The 20,905-nt window shown below is 53.7% G+C and overlaps 1 protein-coding gene across 11 annotated transcripts; it reads right to left on the bottom strand.

Moving 5' to 3' along the window:
* Positions 1 to 802: 802 nt before the first annotated feature.
* BRAT1 (BRCA1 associated ATM activator 1) lies at positions 803 to 18,503 on the bottom strand. Of its 11 annotated transcripts, XM_047839008.1 has the most exons (15): positions 17,900 to 18,205; positions 17,724 to 17,813; positions 17,302 to 17,632; positions 9,492 to 9,646; positions 7,048 to 7,195; positions 6,206 to 6,578; positions 5,824 to 5,943; positions 4,672 to 4,763; positions 3,861 to 3,979; positions 3,601 to 3,787; positions 3,319 to 3,392; positions 2,573 to 2,675; positions 2,368 to 2,466; positions 2,018 to 2,193; positions 803 to 1,706 (listed from the first exon to the last, which is right to left on the bottom strand). In XM_047839008.1, exons 3-15 carry the CDS (start codon positions 17,426 to 17,428, stop codon positions 1,008 to 1,010), a joined length of 2,472 nt encoding a protein of 823 aa, XP_047694964.1. In that variant the 5' UTR covers positions 17,429 to 17,632; positions 17,724 to 17,813; positions 17,900 to 18,205; the 3' UTR covers positions 803 to 1,007. The 11 variants fall into 11 exon arrangements, with proteins under 11 accessions (XP_047694964.1, XP_047694969.1, XP_047694965.1 ...); XM_047839013.1 differs by lacking the exons at positions 17,724 to 17,813; positions 17,900 to 18,205 and adding an exon at positions 18,219 to 18,503 and having other exon boundaries at positions 17,302 to 17,376; XM_047839009.1 differs by lacking the exons at positions 17,724 to 17,813; positions 17,900 to 18,205 and adding an exon at positions 18,219 to 18,490 and having other exon boundaries at positions 17,302 to 17,445.
* Between the last annotated feature and the right edge of the window lie 2,402 nt (positions 18,504 to 20,905).

Below are 20,905 nucleotides of genomic sequence, written 5' to 3'. Positions count from 1 at the left end.
TTTTTCGTTTGGATGATTTTTCTTTTGACTTCATTCTCAATTTTAACTGATTTTGGTTCTAATTTTTATTTTCCTGCTTTAGACTTAATTGGATCTTCTTCTTCTAGTCACCTAAGGTAGAAACCTATTGATTTTAGATGTTCCCTCTTTCCTAATCTCTGCATTCAATGCTGTAAACTCAGAGGGCTGAGCACTGCTTCATCCCACAAACCTTGATAAGCTGTATTTTCACTTTTATTTCGTCGGAAATATTTCTAAATTCCACCTGCAATGTCTTCTTTGACCACGCCAGCTGCTTTAGAACACCAGGACACTTACCACCGGGAGGCCAACGGGAGAATCTCCATCTTACAGATGACAAAACAGGTTCTAAGAGGAAGTGACGAGCCCAGGGTCACCCAGCCCAGAGACGGCAGAGCTAGGACTGGTGCAGCCGTGTGGCCCCCTGGGTACTGGCCTAGTGTCGCCACCAGCAGCTCTCCCTGCCTGCTCAGTAGAGACAGCAGACTCTGAATCACTACAACCTGACAGTGATCCCGGGGGTTCAGAGGCTGGGAACCTGGCCTCGATCCGACCCGGGGTCACTATCACGAGGGGCCGGAACCCAGGGCTGAATGCTCTCCTGCCCAAGCCATTGTCTCTCTGACACCTGGGCACCCCTGGGGCACAGTGGGGTCCAAGTGGAGACCCCCAACACGTACTCCCATGAAGCACACGCCTGTCCCTCCTCAGTCGCTTCTCCAAAGCCCCCTGGGTCTGGCACTCGCACCTACCCCGGGGCAGCCTCCAAACACAGGCCGGCTCAGCGGCGGGACCAAACGCCATTTATTTTGAGTAAAAAATAAGCCTCTTCTTTAATAGTACATCAAAAGGGACTCTTCAGCCTTGCTGGTCTCACCTGGTCCTGGCCTCCCCAAGAGGTCCCTCGTGCAGCCAGGCCAGGCTAGAGCTCTCTGGGTGACAGGGTCGCGAAGAAGGGCCGTAAGGGGAGGCCCGGGGAGGCTGCCTCAGTAGCAGTCCGCCTCGTCCTCCCCTAGAGCGCCCACCGTGGCCAGCATGTCCTGCAGGAGCGACTGAGGGCTCTTTTCTACGCGGTCGCTGCTCTCGGCCAACGCGCCCCGAAGGCCCTCCAGGTCCATAGACCTCAGCACAGCCACCACGACCTCGGGCTCCAGGTACCCCAGCGGCTGGCCCTGATCACCTGCCTGCCACCTCTGCAGGGCGGCCTCCACAGAGGCCACCTCAGGGACACTCCCGGACCCCTGCGGGCCGCTGTAGGAAGCAGTCTGGGCCCTCAGGAAGAGGAGAAGGTCACAGGACTTCTGAGCCACGGGTCGGTCACAGTCAAACAAGGCACGAAAGGCAAACTCGAAGAGCTGCACTCGGCAGAGTGGCCGCAGGGCCTGGGCCAGTGAGCTCGGCGGGGCCGCCACAGGTGGGGTCACGGCATAGGGACAGTGGGAGCTGGGTCGGCCCAGCGTCTGCTCCAGGAACACCAGTGCCAGCTCAAGGCCCTGAGCCCGGACCTCCCAGTCCAGATCCTGGCTCGCCACCTGGAGCACCCTGGCCACAAACCGTTCCGTGTCCCCCGCCACGTCGGCGTGCCCGTCCCTCAGCCACTGGGTGAAGACGTGCATGACAGCCCTCCGGGGGAATCCCTCCGAGTCTGTGGACAGGATGTGCAGGAGCTCCGCGAGCAGGCTCTTCTGAAGGACAGAGCGAGAGATGGTGGGAGGGGAGCGCAGAAGCCAGAGCTCCTGCTGACGAGCACCTCCGGCGGGTCTGGGGGCTAGTGGTGCTTTTCCCCGCGGCCCTCCGTTCGCTCACGTATTGAAGAGGGAGGTGACCATGCCCGAGTGACAGGGGTACTTAGAAGCAGAGCCAGAGATTTAGGTGATGCGGCCGACTGGCCCCTGGCCCCAGACCACCCATGACTGGGTGGCGACCCACTGGACCCTGGGGGTGAAGACAACGGCCGGACGTGAACTACCTGGCCTCGGGACCCACCACCTCCTACCTGCTGGCCCCCTGGGTGTTCGGGGCTGGCGGGGGTGACGCGCAGCCCCTGGCTGGAGAGCTGTCCCATGGCGGCCACTGCGCTCGCACGGACGTAACTCTCAGGGTCTCGCAGGAGCTGCTCGGTGAGCTCGGGCGCCTCGGAAGCGAGGAGTGCGCGTCTGAAGCCGGCCTGCCCTAGGGGTCCAAGCGACCATGACCAGCTGTGACCAAGGGCTGAACTTGTACCTTCCTTCCTTCCTTCCCCAAGGGCAGCCTAGGCGGTCGGGTTCCCAAAGCCAACAGGAAACAACCAGTGTGCTCAGGCCGAGCCCGCCCTCCCGCAGCCACCCCTGAGCGCCCTGCACTCACCTCCCCAGCGTCCGATCATCTGGGTCAGGAACTCGAGGCCAGAGTCCCTCACCTCCCAGCAGGGGCTGCACAGGCGCTTAGGCAGCACGGGGAGAAGTTCTGCAGCGGGAGGGGCAGCTCAGGGCGGCCCAGGCCAGACCTGCCTTGCCCCGGGCTGCCCCACACCCACGACCCGCTCCGGCGTCCCCGGGCAGGGCCAGGCTACCTCTTAGGAACAGCTGGGCGTGGGGATCCAAATCACTGCAGCCAGGGGTCTCAGGTGAACTCTGGAGCCACCGGAACGTGGCCTGGAAGGCCTTCTTCAGAACCTGGAGCAGGCAAAGCAGGGCTGCAGGGCCAGGACCGGTGAGGGGCGAGCTGGCCTGCCTGCCTGCCCCCATCTGCCCCCGCTGTGCTCCTTCCCCTGCTCAGAGGCACAAGGTGGGACCCCAGGCTCAGGCAGAAGGAAGCAATGCGTTTCATTTTTCCAAGGCAGAAGCACCGGGCAGCGGCTGAACGGGCATCCCGGGTCACGAGACAGGACGTGGCAGCTCTCAGCAGGATGCCCCACTACCGGGGAGACAGGATTTCCGCACCAAGACCCAGAAACTCTCCAAGGCCTCCTCTCCTCAGAGCCCCAGGAACCCACCGGGCCTCTTCTCCCAGTCTCTAACTGCCCGCTTGATGGCAGGTGGCAAACGCTGATGGAGTTTAGATCCCAAGTGCAGGGCTGCCCGGCTCTAGAGTCCTTCCGTCACAGAGAATTCTCTGCTTTCCATGGCCCATGGTCCTCACCAGCCCCGGACAGTCCCCGTGCCGCTGCCCGCCCCTCCAAACTCACTTTAAGGAGCGACTCTGGCCCCACAGAAGGCCCTGTCCTGAGCGGCCTACAGAAGTTCTCCCCACGCGCTTCCCCCTCCTCCCCACACTCCTCCCCCTCCCAGCCCTCCCCGCCACACCCTGTGCCTGTACCGTGGGGCTGGAGTCTGGGCTTGTGAGATATTCCAGAAGGACAGCGAACACCTGTGTCACCAGCTCTCGGGGACCTGAGACAGACAGATGAAGCACCCGACCTTCCCTTCCAGGGGCCTCCCCAGCAGAGTGTGTCAACCCAAGGAGAGCAGGGGAAAGAACCCACCGGCCAGCTGAACCCGCCGCGCCCTAGAGAAGACACAGAGGACGGCAGCCCCAGGTGCAGCTGGCGGCAGGCAAGCGGGGCCCGGTGGGGGGTGGGGGGGGGACACTCTTGCTCACCTGTCCCCTGAGACAGCGTCCCCAGGAAATCGAGGGCCGCTCGCTGGACCCGCACACAGCCCACCAGGAACGCACAGAGGTGGCCCCCCGCGTCCGAGGTGGGGGTCGCCGAACCACTGCAGAGCCGCAGTATCGTCACCGTGGCGCCAAGCAGGGGCGCCTGAGGCCAGGGTGAGGGGCGCTGGGGCTGGGAGAGGGGGAAGGTCAGTGCAGGCCCGGGTCCTGCTGCTGCCGCGGACGCAGGCCGGGGCCACACTTACCAGTGGCTGCAGCAGCTCCAGGTGGGCCAGCGTCCGGCACAGGAGACCCACACAGGCCGCCTTGGAGGGGAGGAGCGTGTCCACCGTCACCGAAGCGCCCCCGGTACCGTCCAACGAGTCTGGAAGCCAAGCCAGAAGCGGCTCTCCATCAGCGGCACCTCCCGTGTGGCCACTGCAGGCCTGGCTGCCGGCCACGGGCCCTGTGGCCGTCACCCCACGCTGAAGACCAGGACCACAGCTTCCCAGCGGGTGACGTGCCCAGGGTGACATGGGCTGGCCAGACGTGGGCTCTGAGCCTGTCTGCGGGGCGCCTGAGCAGTAGAGCCCAGCTCTGCCCACAGCCCGTTCTTGGGCCGATCCCACTGCTCAGGACATTCGTCTCTGCGCTCGGCACGGGGCCGCCAGGCACCCCTGGGTCCCCTTCGCTAGTCCTCAACACACTGTGTGGCTGAAGCAAGACAAGTACAGCAGGGGCGGTCGCCCTGCCCCGGTCACAGAGTCTAGATGCACCCAGTCTAGATGCCAGCGTGTGCCTGTCCTGGGTCGGGAACCAGCATGTGGTGCAGGCCCGCGTAACCACCCAGCTGTTCTGGGGCCACGGGAGACGACGCCCGCGGGGGGCGAGGCTGCCCCGCTAATTCCAGGGTAGGGACACGAGAGGAGCAGCAGCCACGCGTGTGACCAACAGGCTCCCCTGCACCACTTGCACAGTCAGTGGGGGCAGCGAGCCGCCTGCCCCCACACCAAGGACGTGCCCAGGACCCTCGGGGGCTGACCTCCTGCACCCGCCCACCCTCAGGAAGCAGCATACCTAGGAGTCCGGGGGCCTGAGCGGTGGCTTCAAGGACACAGGTCAGGGGCTGGAGGAGGACAGCAAAGGCCTGGGCCCTCAACGCCTGTGGACTGAGCACAGAGGACACGGTGAGTGCCGCTTCCCGACCCTGGGGTGAGGTGGCTACTACCCCTCTAACATCCCCAGCAAGTCTGGGGCAAAGAGGCCAGTGCCGGGACTCTGGACGCTCCCTCGAGAAACAGCTTCTTTTCAAGCACTGTGACCGGCACTCAGGCCCCCGGCATGCAGGCCACCAACGTGGGACCCCGCAGGAGCACCTCCCCAGGCCCCAGGAACAGCCCTAGGAAGGAAGGCCTCATCACACGTGCTCCAGGGGACAGTACCCGCTCAGGACCAAGGGACGGGAGGCCCCACCTCCCGGGAGAGTCCCTGCTGCTCTGTCTCCCAAGTCCTCGGGCTCAGGGTGGGGTGGGGGACTCAGCCAGCACACAATTCTGCCCCGGGGGCTGCCCGGTCCTCCCCTTTCAGCCACTACCTCCTCATGAACACCCGGAGAGCCTGGAGTTGAGAGCCAGGTCCACGTCAGACACACAGCCCCTCTGGCGAGTGGGTCCTGTGGTGACTTTCACCCCCAACCTGGGCCAACACGACCAGCTCTCATCTGCCCACAACCCTACAATGACCTCCTCGTTCTTCCCATCTCTGGACTCAGGCATCCTTCCCTTACCTGCAGGAAGCTGGCCAGCCGCTCCTGCCTACTGGGTCCCCCCTACTGTCCCAGGGCCCCAGCGACGTGCACGCCATGGCGGCCCAGGATCTACAAGCTAAGGCCGCTGGGGAGGGGAGGGAAGCAGGGGGCGGTGGAGAGAGTGGACCCTGGGTGTACGAACCTAGCCCTGCTCTGAGCAGAGCAGCTCAGAGAGTCTGCTCTGTCTCCGGGGAGCCTCTAAAGCTCGTGTCTGAAGTAGTTATTCTGTCGCTGCAGCGTGCAGGAAGCCACAGCATACGGCAATGCCTCCGTAGTAACTGAAATCCCACCAGGCCACACTGCCGACGGCCACCTCTGACTCTTCTCTAGTTTCAGGAGCTCCCTGAAAGCCCCCCGGCCCCCAGGCAGGGGCTGAGACCTCTCTCTGCCTGTCCTTGCGCAAAATAAACCCCAATCCTTACCATTCCTGCAGTTTCAGGATCCCCAAAGCCAACGGCCCTGCTTGGGTGGGGCTCAGATGGCTCAGAGTCTGTGCCAAAGTCTCCCACAGGCCACAGCTGGACGAACTCAGCACCGGAGAACTGCAGAGGACCCCAGAAAGAAAGTTACTTCTCTGTCCTGTCCCCCAAAGCCCGTGCAGTGTCCAGTGGGACTGCCACAGCCCCGGGGCCACGCACGCCCAGCTGAGACGGAGCCTTTCTAGGCGTGCGGGCTTTCAGACCCCCTCTGGCATTCCCTCTGCCGCCGGCGGTGGCCCCAGGTGTAACAGCCACTCTAAGGCTTCCCAAGGAAACGAGCGCCCCTAACTCCTGCCCGCTCCCAGCTGCACCCCAGGGGACTGACCGGGCCACGCTGAGGAGGAGATCCACGAGCGAGTGTGCAGCGGGGACGGGGTCTTTCTCAAGCAGACAGGCCACAAGGGGACTCAGCCGCACCCACAGGACTTGCGTCCAAGGGTTGTGGCAGTGCCCGAAAGTGGTGGTCAGCACGTTTAGAGCCTGTGTGATCTGCGGGGTGGCCGCGGAGCGCAGGGACTCCTCGATGTGACTCACTATCTTCTGGGCACACACTGGCCAATCACCAGTCTGCAGTCCAGGGTGTCCCTCAGCTGGACCTTGCAGAGACAAGCCCAGGATGTGCACCAGGAGCTGCCCAGCTGCCGAGGCCACAAACAGGCTGGAATCTCCCTGCAGGGAGAAGATGGTGTCAACGGCACCTGGGGTTGGGGACAGGGGCAGGGAGAGAAGAAAACGGGGTTCAGCTGGAACAGAATCCAAAGCGGCTTTAACTTCAGAACCTCAGGGAAACAGCATGAACGCCGCAAGCCCCAGGAGGCATGGCGAGGGCCCCGCCTCCCCTCTGCTCAGAGGCAGAGGAACAGGAATGGAGATTTCCAGACCCTTGGAAGGAAGCTTTTGATTCTAATGAGTTTCAACACCACCCGACCTGCTGGGTCTGACCTCCGAGCTGAAGCACACTGCAGTGACCTCGAAGGGCCTCGAACCGCCCCTTCAGTGCCCCGCCCCTGCCACCCGGCTACCCCACATGCTCCTCACAACAGCCCCGCGATAGCACAGCCACTTTCACAGAAGAGGAGACGAGGCCCAGCACGTTGCAATGATCTCCCTGGGGCCGCACAGGCGCGGCCGGGCCACAGGCAGAAGCAGACCAGGCAGGGCACTCACCGCAGTCGGCCAGGAAGCACAGGGCACTGGGGTGACGCACCAGGGAGCGCAGGCCCTGGATCCAGCCGCTGCGCACGCTGGGGGCGGTCCAGGCGGCGCCTCCGAGGGGTCCTGCCTCCCCAAAGAGCCTGGGCAGCAACTCCCCCTGCTGGGAAGCGGAGAAGGAAGCGGTGACCTGGGCAGGTTCCCGGGAGACGGGCACTTCAGAGGTGGCTTTTCTACCATTCAGGGAACTTCCTCGGGGAGCTCTCTCAATCACTGCCACACGAAAAGCCCCCAGGCAGCCGTGCCTCCGGGAAGTGGCAGTGGCCATCGGCACAGCCACACCAGCCCCAGCAATGCCAGGTCTGCCTTGCAGGACACAGCTTTTGGGGCAGAACGGGGTTGTAAACAAAGGTCCATCACTCCTGTCGGTTTACTTCAGAAATCCTCGCCCTGAAAACAGAACCACGAGCTCCGTCTCCAAACGTCCACCTGTGACCGTGACATTGTGCTCACGGAGTCTCAACGGTCTCCACAGACCACCGAACTCCTGAGCTTGGCATGTGGGTCCACCAAGGCGGCCACCCTCCTCCAGGTGTCCCCCCACCCCGATGCCCCGCACACCTGCGTCAGGCCCCGCTCCCTGCACCTGTTCAAACCTTTACAACCCAGCTGCGAGCCCACTGCCCCCACAAAGCTGACACCCACCCCCGCAAGCCGGCAGTGGCTAACTCCCCACTCAAGCTCCACTGGCTTAGGGACACGTACGGTACAATCACACACCGTCCTACACTTCCTACCACGGGCATCACATCCTCGTTCACTCCTGGGTTTCCACACGACACGAGGGAAGCCTGATGCTGCCTCTTACGAACAGAGCTGCTCGCTGGAGCAGTTATTCACTCTGAGCCTCTCCTACCCCCGCAGAAGAAATGTGGTCAAAGCCTGCGCCCTGCCTGGGCCACAGGGCGTCCTGCTCAACGATGGCCGACCCTCAAGGTACAGGAACCGTCCAATCACCTCAGACTCCAGGATAAGGGACAAGACTCAAGAGACAGATTCCAATCCCCTAAGGCTAAGAGTCTAATTCTATGATGGCCGCGGGCCCCAGAGGGGCGCCACTGACGGCGGATCTGCGGTCACCCAAGGGAGACCCTCCGACAGGTACAGCCCCTCCCCAGGGCAGATCGTAGCCAATGGGCGGCACAAAGACTCTGCCACCCCCTTCCCTGCATCGTCGGTCTGTAGGTTCCCCGCCTAGACGCTGGCCCCCTCTGAGCAGCTGGCTGACCAGGAGCCCGTGGGGCTGTGAAGGGGCAGCTGACAAAGGGACAGGAGGCCAGCCCAGAGCTGTGGGCCCAGCAGACAGGAGGGCAGCCTTTCGCTGCCGACTGAGAGCCCGCACCCAGCCTGGGCCCGTCGTCCCTACTTACAGCCAGCAGCAGACTCTCTAGGGTCTAGTGTGAGTTCTGCCGCTTCTGTGGGGTTCTCGCACTAAGCCCCCCGGCATTCCCTTGTCTAGGAAACAGAGATAAAGAGTGCTGATGTGCCGACTGGCCAGGGCTCCTAGGATGAAATGAAAGTGACCTTGCAAACCCTGAAGAGCTGTCTAAGCTGCAAGCTCTGCAGGCACGTGAGGGTTACCGTACGATCCCACGAGAACAGCAAAGGTGCGCCCCGGAACACTGTGGTGGGTCCTACGGCGGGCCGGTCGGTGCCGGGCTGTGCCTCTCGGGAGACCGTATCGCCCAAGCGAGCAGCGTCCGAGAACGGCACCCAGAGTTACTGAGAGGACACATCCCTCCCCGCTACTGTCCCCTCTTCGAGCGACTCCATCCCGGCATGGCCTCCCCGGGGCCCTTCACACACTGCGCCAGAGGAAGCTGGTGAGCCTTCAGGTGAGCCATGAGGCTCCGAGGAGCCAGGGGTGCCGTCACAGGGCCAGACAGGCGTATGGCAGGCGTCGCCTCACAAACCCCACTGTGCCCGCCCGGGACTGTGAAGAGCTGTTGGACGCACAGCTGGGGCGGGGCGGGGGGGCGGCTCTCCAAGCCCCCTGCCTTATTACTCAGTAGAAATCCTCACTAGGCCCTCATTCATCCGTCCCACAGGACTAAGTGCTGGACAGATGCTCTCGGTTAAGCCTCGTGACGGTCTACATGACACACACAGCTCTCTTTCCGCCACAGGAAGACACCGAGGCTCGGAGGGCAGGTGTCAGAGCTGAGTCAACCCCAGCTCTGTGTTACTTCAAAAACTCTACCCCTTCACCCCGTCATTCCCGGTCAGTTTTTCAAAGAAGGATTACGCTCAGGAAAAAAATCCCGTGGTGCCCGTCAAAACACGGGGCAAGCCACATCTCAGAGACCCAAGGGTCACGACAGCCGCCACTGCTCTGTGCGCCTGCAGAAGAAAGCCGAGTACTTCCCGGTGGGCCTCTCGGTGGGAGGGCCCAGGCTCACCTGAAGGTACTGGAAGCAATCTTCCTGGGCTGCAAGCATGCCCGCGAGGCGGAGGGAGAAGGCGAGGACTCTGGGACTCAGGTCCTGGGGCTTCAGCACGTGGCAGAGCAGCCCCAGCAGGCAGGGGTTCTCCTGTAACAACAGCAGGCTGGACCCTGCAGGAGGGCCCGGCCGGGAGGAGTGTCACTGAGGCCCAGTGACCAACTCTCCCTCGAGGCCGGTTCTTCGGGCGACCCCCAGACCTCCTCTCCCGTGGCCGGATTTAGTAATCGCTCTGGGCGAAAGTATTCGCAATGACCGCAACAAAGGAGTCGGCGCTTCAACGCGGCGAGAGGGCACAGACTAGACAGCTGTCACCTCCGACACAGGGGAGGGCGAGGACCAGCAAACCCGAAGGCGATCTATCTTGCTGATTACAAAAAGGAATGCAAGTTAAAGCAGAAGACCGTCTCTACCTCTCAAATGGATACTTTCTTCTTAAACCAAGAGCACTCAATGCGAGGAAGGACAACGAGGACATCTGAGACGTCCACTCGGCCACGCTGCTGTTCAGAAGCGCCGAGACGGGGAAAGGGAACTGTGGGGCAAAGGCGGGCAGTTTCCGGTTGGGAGGCCCTTGCTGAAATAACTACCAGAGAATGTGGTTCAGTAAGAACAAAAGAGAACAGCGTGAAGATTAGAGAAGCACGAATCAAAGAAACCAGTAAACACATGGGCAAATCTAAAAAGCGCCGATTTAAAGGGGATGGAGAACCATCTATCATGGTAATGGTCAAAAGAAAGCTGGAGTAGCCATACTCATATCAGACAAGCAAGATTTCACAATAAACACGCAACAAGAAATGAAGGGCATCATATTGTAATGAAGGAATCTATCTACCAAGAAGATCTAACAACTGTAAATATTTACAACATGAAGCACCCAAATACGTAAATCAATTAATCACAAACATAAAGAAACTCGTTGATAATAGTACCATAACAGTAGGGGACTTCAACACCCCACTTCCCGCAAAGGACAAATCATCTAAACAGAAAATCAACAAGGGAACAATGGCTTTGAATGACATACTGGACCAGATGGACTTAACAGATATATTCAGAACATTTCATCCTAAAGCAGCAGAATATACATTCTTCTCCAGTGCACATGGAACGTTCTCCAGAATAGATCACATACTAGGACACAAATCAGCCCTTAAGTAAAAAAAGATCGAGATCATACCTTGCCTATTTTCAGACCACAGCGCTATAAAACTCGAAATCAACCACAAGAAAAAATTTGGAAAGGGGCACCTGGGTGGCTCAGTTGGTTAAGCATCCAACTCTTGGTTTCGGCTCAGGTCATGATCTCATGGTTCATGGGTTCAAGCCCCACGTCAGGCTCTGTGCTGACAGCATGGAGCCTGCCTGGGACTCTGTCTCCCTCTCTCTCTGCCCCTCCCCTGCTCTCTCTCTCTCTCTCTCAAAAATAAATAAACATTAAAAAAAAAGTTAAAAAAAAAAAAAAAGAAAAAATTTGGAAAGACCATGAATACTTGGAGACTAAAGAACATCCTACTAACGAATGAATGGGTTAACCAAGAAATTAAAGAGGAAATTAAAAATTACATGGAAGCCAATGAAAATGAAAACACGACAGCCCAAAACCTTTGGGATGCGGCAAATGCGGTCATAAGAGGGTAGTATATAGCAATCCAGGCCTTCCTAAAGAAGGAAGAAAGGTCTCAAAGACACAACATGACCTTACATGTAAAAGAGCTAGAAAAAGAGGTGCAAACAAAGCCCCAAACCAGCAGAAGAAGGGAAATAATTAGAACAGAAATCAATGATACAGAAATAAAAAACAAAACAAAACAAAAGAAAAACAGAACGGACTGATGAAACCAGGAGCTGGCTCTTTGAAAGAATTAACAAAATTGATAAAAACCCCTAGCCAGATTGATCAAAAAGAAAAAGGAAAGGACCCAAATAAATAAAATCATGAATGAAAGAGGAGAGATCACAACCAACAAAGCAGAAATAAAAACAGTAATAAGAGAATACTATGAACAATTATACGCCGACAAATTGGACAAATTCCTAGAAACATATACACTACCTAGAAACAGGAAGAAATAGAAAATTTGAACAGACCCATAACCAGTAAAGAAATTGAATCAATAATCAAAAATCCCCCAACAGACAAGAGATGGCTTCCCAGGGGAATTCTACCAAACGCTTAAAGAAGAGTTAACGCCTATTCTCTTGAAGCTGTTCCAGAAATAGAAATGGAAGGGAAACTTCCAAACTCATTCTATGAAGCCAGCATTACCTTGATCCCAAAACCAAAGACCCTACTAAAAAGGAGAACTACAGACCAATTTCCCTGATGAATATACATGCAAAAATTCTCAACAAGATACTAGCAAACTGGATCCAACAATACATTAAAAGAATTATTCATCACGATCAAGTAGGATTTATTCCTGGAATGCAGGGCTGGTTCAATATCTGCAAACCAATCAATGTGACACATCACATTAATAAAAGAAAGGATAAGAACCACATGATCCTCTTAACAGATGCAGAAAAAGCTTTTGACAAATTACAGCATCCTTTTTTATAAAAACCCTCAAGAAAATAGGGATAGAAGAATCATACCTCCAGATCATAAAGGTCATATACGAAAGACCCACCACTGACATCATCCTCAATGGGGAAAAATGGAGAGCCTTCCCACTAAGGTCAGGAACACGACAAGGATGTCCACTCTCACCACAGTTATTCAACACAGTGTTGGAAGTCCTAGCCTCAGCAATCAGACAACACAAAGAAATAAAAGGCATCCAAATCGGCCAGGAGGAAGTCAGACTTTCACTCTTTGCAGACAACATGATACCCTATATGGAAAGCCCAAAAGTTTCCACCTAAAAACGGCTAGAACTGATCCATGAATTCAGCAAAGTCGCAGAATATAAAACGAATGCACAGAAATCGGTGGTATTTCTATACACCAATAATGAAGGAGCGGAAAGAAATCAAGCAATCGATCCCATTTACAATTGCACCAAAACCCATAAAATACCTAGGAATAACCTAACCAAAGAGATGAAAAATCTATACACTGAAAACTACAGAAAGCCTATGAAAGAAACTGAGGAAGACACAAAACAATGGAAAAACATCCCATACTCCTGGATTAGAACAATATTGTTAAAATGTCAACACTACCCAAAGCAATCTACATATTCAATGCAATCCCTATCTAAATAACACTAGCATTCTTCTCAAAGCTAGAACAAACAATTCTAAAATTTGTATGGAACCAGAAAAGACCCCAAATAGCCAAAGCAATCCTGAAAAAGAAAACCAAAGCTGGAGGCATCACAATTCCGGACTTCAATCTGTGTTACAAAGCTGTAAGCATCAAGACAGTATGGTACTGGCACAAAAACGGACACACAGATCAATGGAACAGAATAGAGAACCCAGAAATGGACCCACAAACATATGGCTAACTTATCTTTGACAAAGCAGGAAAGAGTATCCAGTGGAAAAAAGTCTCTTCAGCAAATGGTGCTGGGAAAACTGGACAGCGACATACAGAAGAAAGAACGTGGACTGCACGAGACACAAACTCAAAATGGGTAGAAGACCTGAACAGAAGACAGGAAGCCATCAGAATCCTCGAGGAGAACACAGGCAACAACCTCTCTGACCTCAGCCATAGCAACTTCTTACTCAACACGTCTCCGGAAGCAAGGGAAACAAAAACAAAATGAACTACTGGGACCTCATCAAGATAAAGAGCTTCTGCACAGCAAAGGAAACAATCAGCAAAACTAAAAGGCAGGAACCGACAGAATGGGAGAAGATATTTGCAAATGACGTATCAGATAAAGGGTTACTATCCAAAATCGAAAAAGAGCTTATCAAACTCAACACCCAAAAAACAAATAATCCGGTGAAGAAATGGGCAAAAGACATGAATAGACACTTCTCCAAAGAAGACATCCAGATGGCCAACCAACACATGAAAAAATGCTCAACATCACTCATCATCAGGGAAATACAAATCAAAACCACAATGAGATACCACCTCACACCTGTCAGAATGGTTAAAATTAACAACTCAGGAAACAACAGATGCTGATGATGATGTGGAAAATGGGAACCCTCTTGCACTGTTGGTGGGAATGCAAACTGGTGCAGCCACTCTGGAAAAGTGTGGAGGTTCCTCAAAAAATTAAAAACAGAACTACCCTATGACCCAGCAATTGCATTACTAGGTATTTATCCAAAGGTACAGGAGTGCTGATTCAAAGAGGCAAAGGTACCCATGTTTATAGCAGTGCTATTGACAAGAACCGTATGGAAAAAGCCCAAATGTGCGTCGACTGATGAATGGATAGAGAAGATGTGGTTTATACATACAGTGGAATATTACTCGGCAGCGATCAAAAAGAATGAAATCTTGCTATTTGCAACAACGTGGATAGAACTAGAGTGTATTATGCTAAGCAAATTAAGTCAGAGAAAGATAAATACCATATGGTCCTACACATGTGGAATTTAAGATACAAACCAGATGAACGTTAGGGAAGGGAAGTAAAAATAATATAAAAACAAAGAGGGAAACAAACTACAAGAAGTTCTTAAATATAGAGAACAAACTGAGGGTTGCTGGAGGGGAGCTGGGCGGGTGATGGGCTAAATGGGAGAAGGACATTACGGAGGACCCTTGCTGGGATAAGCACTGGGTGTTGTACGTAACTGATGAATCACTAAATTCTATTCCTGAAATTATTATTACGCTATATGTTAACCAACTTGGATTTAAATTTTAAAAAATAAATAAAATGCATATGCTTTAGAATATCAAAAAAAAAGCACCAACTGTAAAAATTTTAAATAAATAACTTTTGACAGGGGTTAAAACAAGGTGGAATCAGAATACCAGGCAACAATAAAGCAGAGGCTTGTGCTTGGCTGGCGTTAAAGTGCCCTGAAATCCTTGTGTTGTTGGAACAGAAGATGGAGATTCTAGTTAACTTTTGACTTTTTACACCCAGTTTGTGGGGGAGGTAACTGCAAACGAACAAAAGTGGAATGCATAACTTCCAAACCAAAAAAAGAAAACCTTAAAAACGAAAGCTTTATTAATCCAATGGAGAGTAAAAAAGGAGGAAAAAAGAAACAAAGACAAGGCCTCGTAATTAATTAAAAATACGAGAGAAGATAGTCCCAACGTAACAATAAGCTAAACAAACGAAGCAGACTGTCTGTTAAAAGAGCTGCTCATCTTCAGTTAAGAACCAGGCCGGCAGCATGGTGCTTACGAGAAGCGAGGAAGCGGCACAGAAAGGATGGGCTTAAGGCGTCGCAGGTGCTCGGGCCAGTTCCTGCTTTCGAAGAGTTGCCGCGGCAAGAGAACATCTGACAAACCTGACTTTGAAACAAAAAGCATTATCGGTGCTTCAGGGTTTAAAAAGTCATTGGTCAAAGAAGGAACAGTCTAAGCCTGCGCGTACCGAGGCTAACTTCACAGTGTGCAAAGGAAAAAGCAGGACGTCAAAGACAAATGGTTGAATCCACCACCTCAGGGTAGGGTCTTCACCTCTCTCCGGAAACAATCAAGCATACCGATTAGCAGGAAGACAGCAGGCTTGAACAACGTAGACGTGACTAAGGAGCCAGCGTGGAGCCAGTTCTCTGATCGTGTGGAGCAACAAGGACCACAGAGCACAGGCCGGGGGGCCAGGGCGGGGCGGGGGGGGGGAACGGGTGAACTGAGAGGGGCGGCAGGGGCAAGTGAACTGCTACTGGGCACCAAGTTTCTCTAAAGGAGACGACAATGCTGCAGAATTACACCATGGCAACGAGTGCCCCGCCCCGTGCGTGATTTCACTAAAAACCAATCAATTACACACTTTGAGTCAATTCCATGGTACGTAAATTATATCTCAAAGAAACCTGTCCAGGGGCTCAGTCAGTTGAGCGTCCCACTCAGGTCACGATCCCAGGGTTGTGGGGTTGAGCCCCACATTGAACTCCCTCGCTGAGTGTGGATCCTGCTTAAGATTCTCTCTCTCCTTCTGTCCCTCTCCCCCACTTGTGCTCTCTCTCTAAAAAAAAAAAAAAAAAAAATTTTAATAACAAATAAAGAAACCTGTCTAAAAGTAACTTGCAAACTCTGACTACAAACAAGGTCACAACTGAGGACTCTACAAATACCAGAAACAGCAGCATATAGGGAAATCTACAGAACGTCTGGGAAAACTGTGTATTCTGCCGTGATAAAAGCCTCGATACAAAGGAATCAAAACATAAATACTTTCTAAGTCCAATGAAATAAACTAGAAATCAATAATAAAAACACTGAAAAAAGTCCATATTAGGGGCGCCTGGGTGGCTCAGTCGGTTAAGCGTCCGACTTCGGCTCAGGTCGCGATCTCACAGTCTGTGAGTTTGAGCCCCGCATCGGGCTCTGGGCTGATGGCTCGGAGCCTGGAGCCTGCTTTCGATTCTGTGTCTCCCTCTCTCTCTGCCCCTCCCCCGTTCATGCTCTGTCTCTCTCTGTCCCAAAAATAAATAAACGTTAAAAAAAAAAAATTAAAAAAAAAAAAAAAGTCCATATTGTAAATCTAAAAAATTACCCTTTGAAATGATTTGTGCATGAAGAATAAATATCTCAGGAAAAATTATTAAAATAGTTGGAAATAAATTACAGCAAAAGTAATTCTGAAGGACGCAGCTAAAATGATGCCTTCAGAAGAGTGTGTAGCCTCAGGTGCCTATATTAAAAAACAAGAAAGACTTAGATATTCAACTCAGAAGAGAGTAAAAGTGCAGGATAAACCAAAGTAACAATTAGAAATTAACGGCACGGGATCTACTCTAAGGCAATTACCAGCCAAGAGATCAAACATCTGCGTGAAAAGACGTGCATGCGAAGAAGCCATTCCGGCATTATTTATGATAAGGAGCCTGAGAAACACAACCACCTAATAGCAGTGCTGTGATTATACCCATTATGGTCCATGCACACAGGGAATGCCACACGGTCAATAAAATCAATGTGTTCCACAGAGAAAATGCCCTCTGCAATGGTTCACAGAGAAAAAGCACGACACTGAGTTGTATTTACAGTGTGACTTCATTTTTATAAGAAAAATGCAGCTGGGCGCACCTGCATGTCTCAGTCGGTTAGCATCCGCCTTCAGCTCAGGTCATGATCTCGAGGTTCATGGGTTCAAGCCCCACGTCAGGCTCTGTGCTGACAGCTCAGAGCCTGGCACCTGCTTCTGACTCTGTGTCTCCCTCTCTCTGCCCCCTCCCGCTTGCTCTCTCTCAAAAATAAACATTAAAAAATTAAAAAAAGAGAAAAGAAAAATACAGCTGTATGATGTCAGGAAAAAAGGCTAGAAGGAAGTTAACCAAGTTGCCGGTGGTTTAATTTTCCCCTTGACGGGTTTGTGTTGCTCCAGGTTTAAAGCATATGTATTAATTTCATAATAAGAAAAGATTTCTTCAAACAAGTAAGTGCAATGACAACAAAGTAAGTTTGTCTATGCCCTCTGCAGCCCTCTGGCGTGAACTGGACAAGAGGAGGCCTGAATCAGGGCTGGAAGCAGCCTAACAACGTCAAGAGCAAGTTCTCCTGCTCATTCACTCAAGCTTCAGCTGGACGTATTCCCAACGAGCCAGGTGGAATCTCCAGGATGTGAAGGAAGGGAGCCAGATAGACACCCCTTCCCCTGGACAGGGGAGTCCCATGCACCATCTGGCCTCTAGGCAAAAAGACAACAGCAGCACCCTCCCACCTTACCGGCTTCAGTGATGGTTTTAAACCAGTCCAGCAGCTTCTCCAAACAGGTGTCATCTGCCACGGGCTGCCTGGGGTCTGCCAGAACGGAACAGAGAGCCGGGAGGAGTTGGGAGCACTCTGGGTCCATGATAAGGCTGGAGATTCCTGCAAAGAAAAGGTCAGGGCCAGGTCCCGCCCACCCGAATCACAGGCGGCCCCGGTGTCCGCTCAGGCCCCAGAACTTTCACAGCAGGCCAGGCGCTGCAGGACCACAATCCTCCGAGGGAGCTGCCAGGGTGGTACTGGGAGGTGTTCCAGAGCAGGCAGGGGCCCTGAGTTCTGGCCGCCCTGGCTGGAAAGGAGTCTGGTGTAAACCACGAGGTCTCAGGTGCTGAGCCTGCCAACCCTGGACTCTGGTGGGAGGGGAACGGCTGGATGCTCACCCAAACTGCCCGTGGGCCAGTCTGGGGTGCGTGCCTCCTGGCGCTAGCCGCGAGGACAGGGGAAGAGCGTCTCTCCCGGGGTCAGCGAGTCTGTAACCGACACCCCCGCAGCCACCAGTGTGCAGACAGGAAGGCGCTCCGTCCCGGGCCCGTCTCTCCCGGGCCGGGGTGTGTACCTGCGTGTCCCGCCTGGGAGGGGACGGGGAGCCCGGAGGTCATGCGGTCAGGGAGGGTTCTCTCGAGAGCTGGGGGCTGTCAGTGGCTCGGTCGCAGCCGGAAGTGGGTCTGTCTGTCCGTCCCCGGTGAGGCTAGGTCCCTGAGAAGGGAGCCCTCCCTGCGGACCCCGCTGCCGCGCCGGGCACCGGCCTCCCGAAGAGCCCGGAGGGAGCACGAGGCGGCGGCCGCGGTCCGGCCGGCCCCAGGATGCTCCAGGGCCCCCAGCCCCTCTTCCCGACTCCGCCGGCTCCGCCACCCCTCCCCGGTAGCGCCCCTCACCAGCTCCGCGTCCCTCCGCCGCCTCAGGCCCCGCCCCGGGCCGCGCCACTTGCCGGATCTGGAGGGGGCGACCGCAGAGTCGGCGGCCGGGGAGAGCGTGAAAGTCCCCGAAAGGCCACCCGGGAGCCCCGGGAGAAAAGAGCTCAAGCTGAGAAGCCTTCAGACAGGCCGGCGCCAATCCGGTGACCCCCGACCCATCACCTTCGCAGGGACGCTCGGTGGTACGCGCCCTAGCGCCCGGCGGGCATCGCGCCAGAAGGCGGGACTTCCGGCGGAAGGAGCGAGGCTATGGCCGGAAGAGGCGTGGCCTCGCCCGCCTGGATACTCCGTGTCTGGGCCTGCGGGAGGCATGCAGGTCCCGGAAGGGGCATCCTCATCCTTAAAGGCGAAGACAGTGTCCTTTGGCCTCACAACTGAGCCCTCAGGGCCCGTTAGCTGTGTGCCAGAGGTTCTCAAAGCCAGGGGATAAAACCCAGTTTCATCTTCCCTTAGCGTCAGTGCCTCAGCACGATCTGGGGGGAAACACCAGGTATGTGTTAGGATATGGAAAGCAAAATTCCTACGGGTACTGAAATAAAAAGGAATTTTAAAAACATGGACTTCGATGGGTAATCACTTCGGACACCCCGCCCCTTAGAAGCACTTGGGTGAAAAGGTTTGAACTACACGGTTTTCCCCGAATTGTGATTCCTCATTGTAAAAAAGGGGATACTCCTATTTGCATGATCGAGCAGTTGTTGGGGAAAAGCATCTTAACAGTAACACTGTGCTCAGTGCTTCACTTAATATAAGCTCGGATGGAAAGAGCCCAAATGATCATCCACGGATGAATGGATAAAGAAGATGATACACACACACACACACACACACACACACACACACACACAATGGGGTATTACTTGGCAATCAGAAAGAATGAAATCTTGCCATTCGCAACTACGTGGATGGAACTAGAGGGTATTATACTAAGCGAAAGTAGTCAGCGAGAAAAAGACAAATAAATGACTTCATTCATATGAGGACTTTAAGACACAGGACAGATGAACATAAGGGAAGGGAAGCAAACATAATATAAAAACAGGGAGGGGGACAAAACAAGAGACTCTTAAATATGGAGAACAAACAGAGGGTTACCGGAGGGGTTGTGGGAGGGAGAATGGACTAAGTGGGTAAGGGGCACTGAGGAATCTACTCCTGAAATCATTGTTGCACTATATGCTAATTTGAAAGTAAATTTTAAAAAATAAAATTAAATGCATCCACTAAAAAAAAAAAAAAAAAAGCTCGGATGATTCTGCACTAACCTCAGGAGGGTGGGTACTGTCACCATCCGCCCAGGTGAGGAAACTGAGGTGCAGAGAGGCGAACTCCTAAGGGCTTATAGCCAGTGGGCTGGCACGGCTGGCATCTGAACCTAGGCATTCTGACTCCAGAGCTGAATACCAGATTATACAGGCCCACAATTTCTTACCTGAAACTTCTGGGGACACATGGGTCAGAATTTGTAATTGTTCACACTTGAAGAGAACCTATGTGGTGCATGTACAGTGTGTGAGATTACAATCCCAGCAGGGTTTGATGCAGTACACCGTATAATGCGTTAAAAGTTCCGCGGTCACATTAATATACACTCCAGGTGGAATAAATAAACAACCATAAATAGCCCCAGCTCAGACTTTTGTCGACGAATGAGTTCAGGTCAGAACAGTTTTGCCAACCAATGAATTCTGAAAGGCTTTCAAAAGTTTTCCGAATTCAGAACAGCAGATAAAAAGCCGTGGACATGTACTGTCTCTGTAACTGAGAGGAGGTATGTGAAAAACAGGAAGGACAGGGGGACTGTGGAGCTCCAGGAGTGGAGCAGGGGGTACAGGGGCATAGGTAGTTAAGGTAGCGAAAGCTTTTGTCCTTCATGTGGGCGATACCTCGAGGAAATAAATGGAAGTTGTTAAGATAAGCAGTTCAGGTTCTCTGTGCCGGTGGGGAGCCACACCCCCTCTGTGTACAAGTGAGGACACTGACGAAAAGAGAGCCATGAACCTGCACTATATGTTGGTGCCAGAGCTAGACCAGTAATAATCTGCCAGCATTTTGGCTACAACACGCTACAGTGGGTGAGGACTCATTCATTTGTTCACCACACCAAGAGAAGTGTCACATTGCGCTCATTCTGGAATGGGCAACTGTTCTCTAAGCACTTTACAGATATCGACTCAGCTGATTCTCACAACAACCCATTTATCAACATTTGTGGAAACAGCAGCACACAAAAGTTATAAGGGCTTCCCGGACACCACATACATAGTGAGCACCTGCTCTGTGCCAGCCCCTGTTCCAAGGGATGGAAAAAAAGGCCGTGAACAAAACCAAGCCCCTGCCCCAGAGAGCTTACATTCTGGACATGGAATGCTCTTGTAGATGATAGATGTCAGGTGGCTGGAAAAAGAAAGCAGGGTGAGGGGACAGAGTAGGTGCCCTTGGACACCTGTATAAAGGAGCAAGAAAAAGCATAGTTGCTAATCACAATTTCAATAAACTCTGGAGCCCGATGTTCCTAAAGATCTTCATGATGCCCACTGAGTTGCAGTGCAAACGCAGTATTTTTATTGTCGGGGGGCTACTACATCAGAACCCTAGAGCTTAAGATAGAGATCAGGGAGGATAATTTTCTGAACGCCGGGTGTCCA

This window comes from Prionailurus viverrinus, chromosome E3 (genome assembly GCF_022837055.1).
Source record: "Prionailurus viverrinus isolate Anna chromosome E3, UM_Priviv_1.0, whole genome shotgun sequence".
NCBI classification, from domain to species: domain Eukaryota; kingdom Metazoa; phylum Chordata; class Mammalia; order Carnivora; family Felidae; genus Prionailurus; species Prionailurus viverrinus.
This window is presented reverse-complemented; position numbering and strand designations above follow the sequence as displayed.

Excerpts from the sequence above, each read along its gene's own strand:
- BRAT1 (XM_047839003.1), bottom strand. The coding sequence starts at position 17,942 with ATGACCTCCGGGCTCCCCGTCCCCTCCCAGGCGGGACACGCAG. Across the intron at positions 9,647-17,301 it reads TAAAACCATCACTGAAGCCG|GGTCCAGCCTGCTGTTGTTA; the intron begins GTAAGGTGGGAG and ends GCCCTCCTGCAG. Across the intron at positions 1,707-2,017 it reads AACACCCAGGGGGCCAGCAG|AAGAGCCTGCTCGCGGAGCT; the intron begins GTAGGAGGTGGT and ends TCTGTCCTTCAG.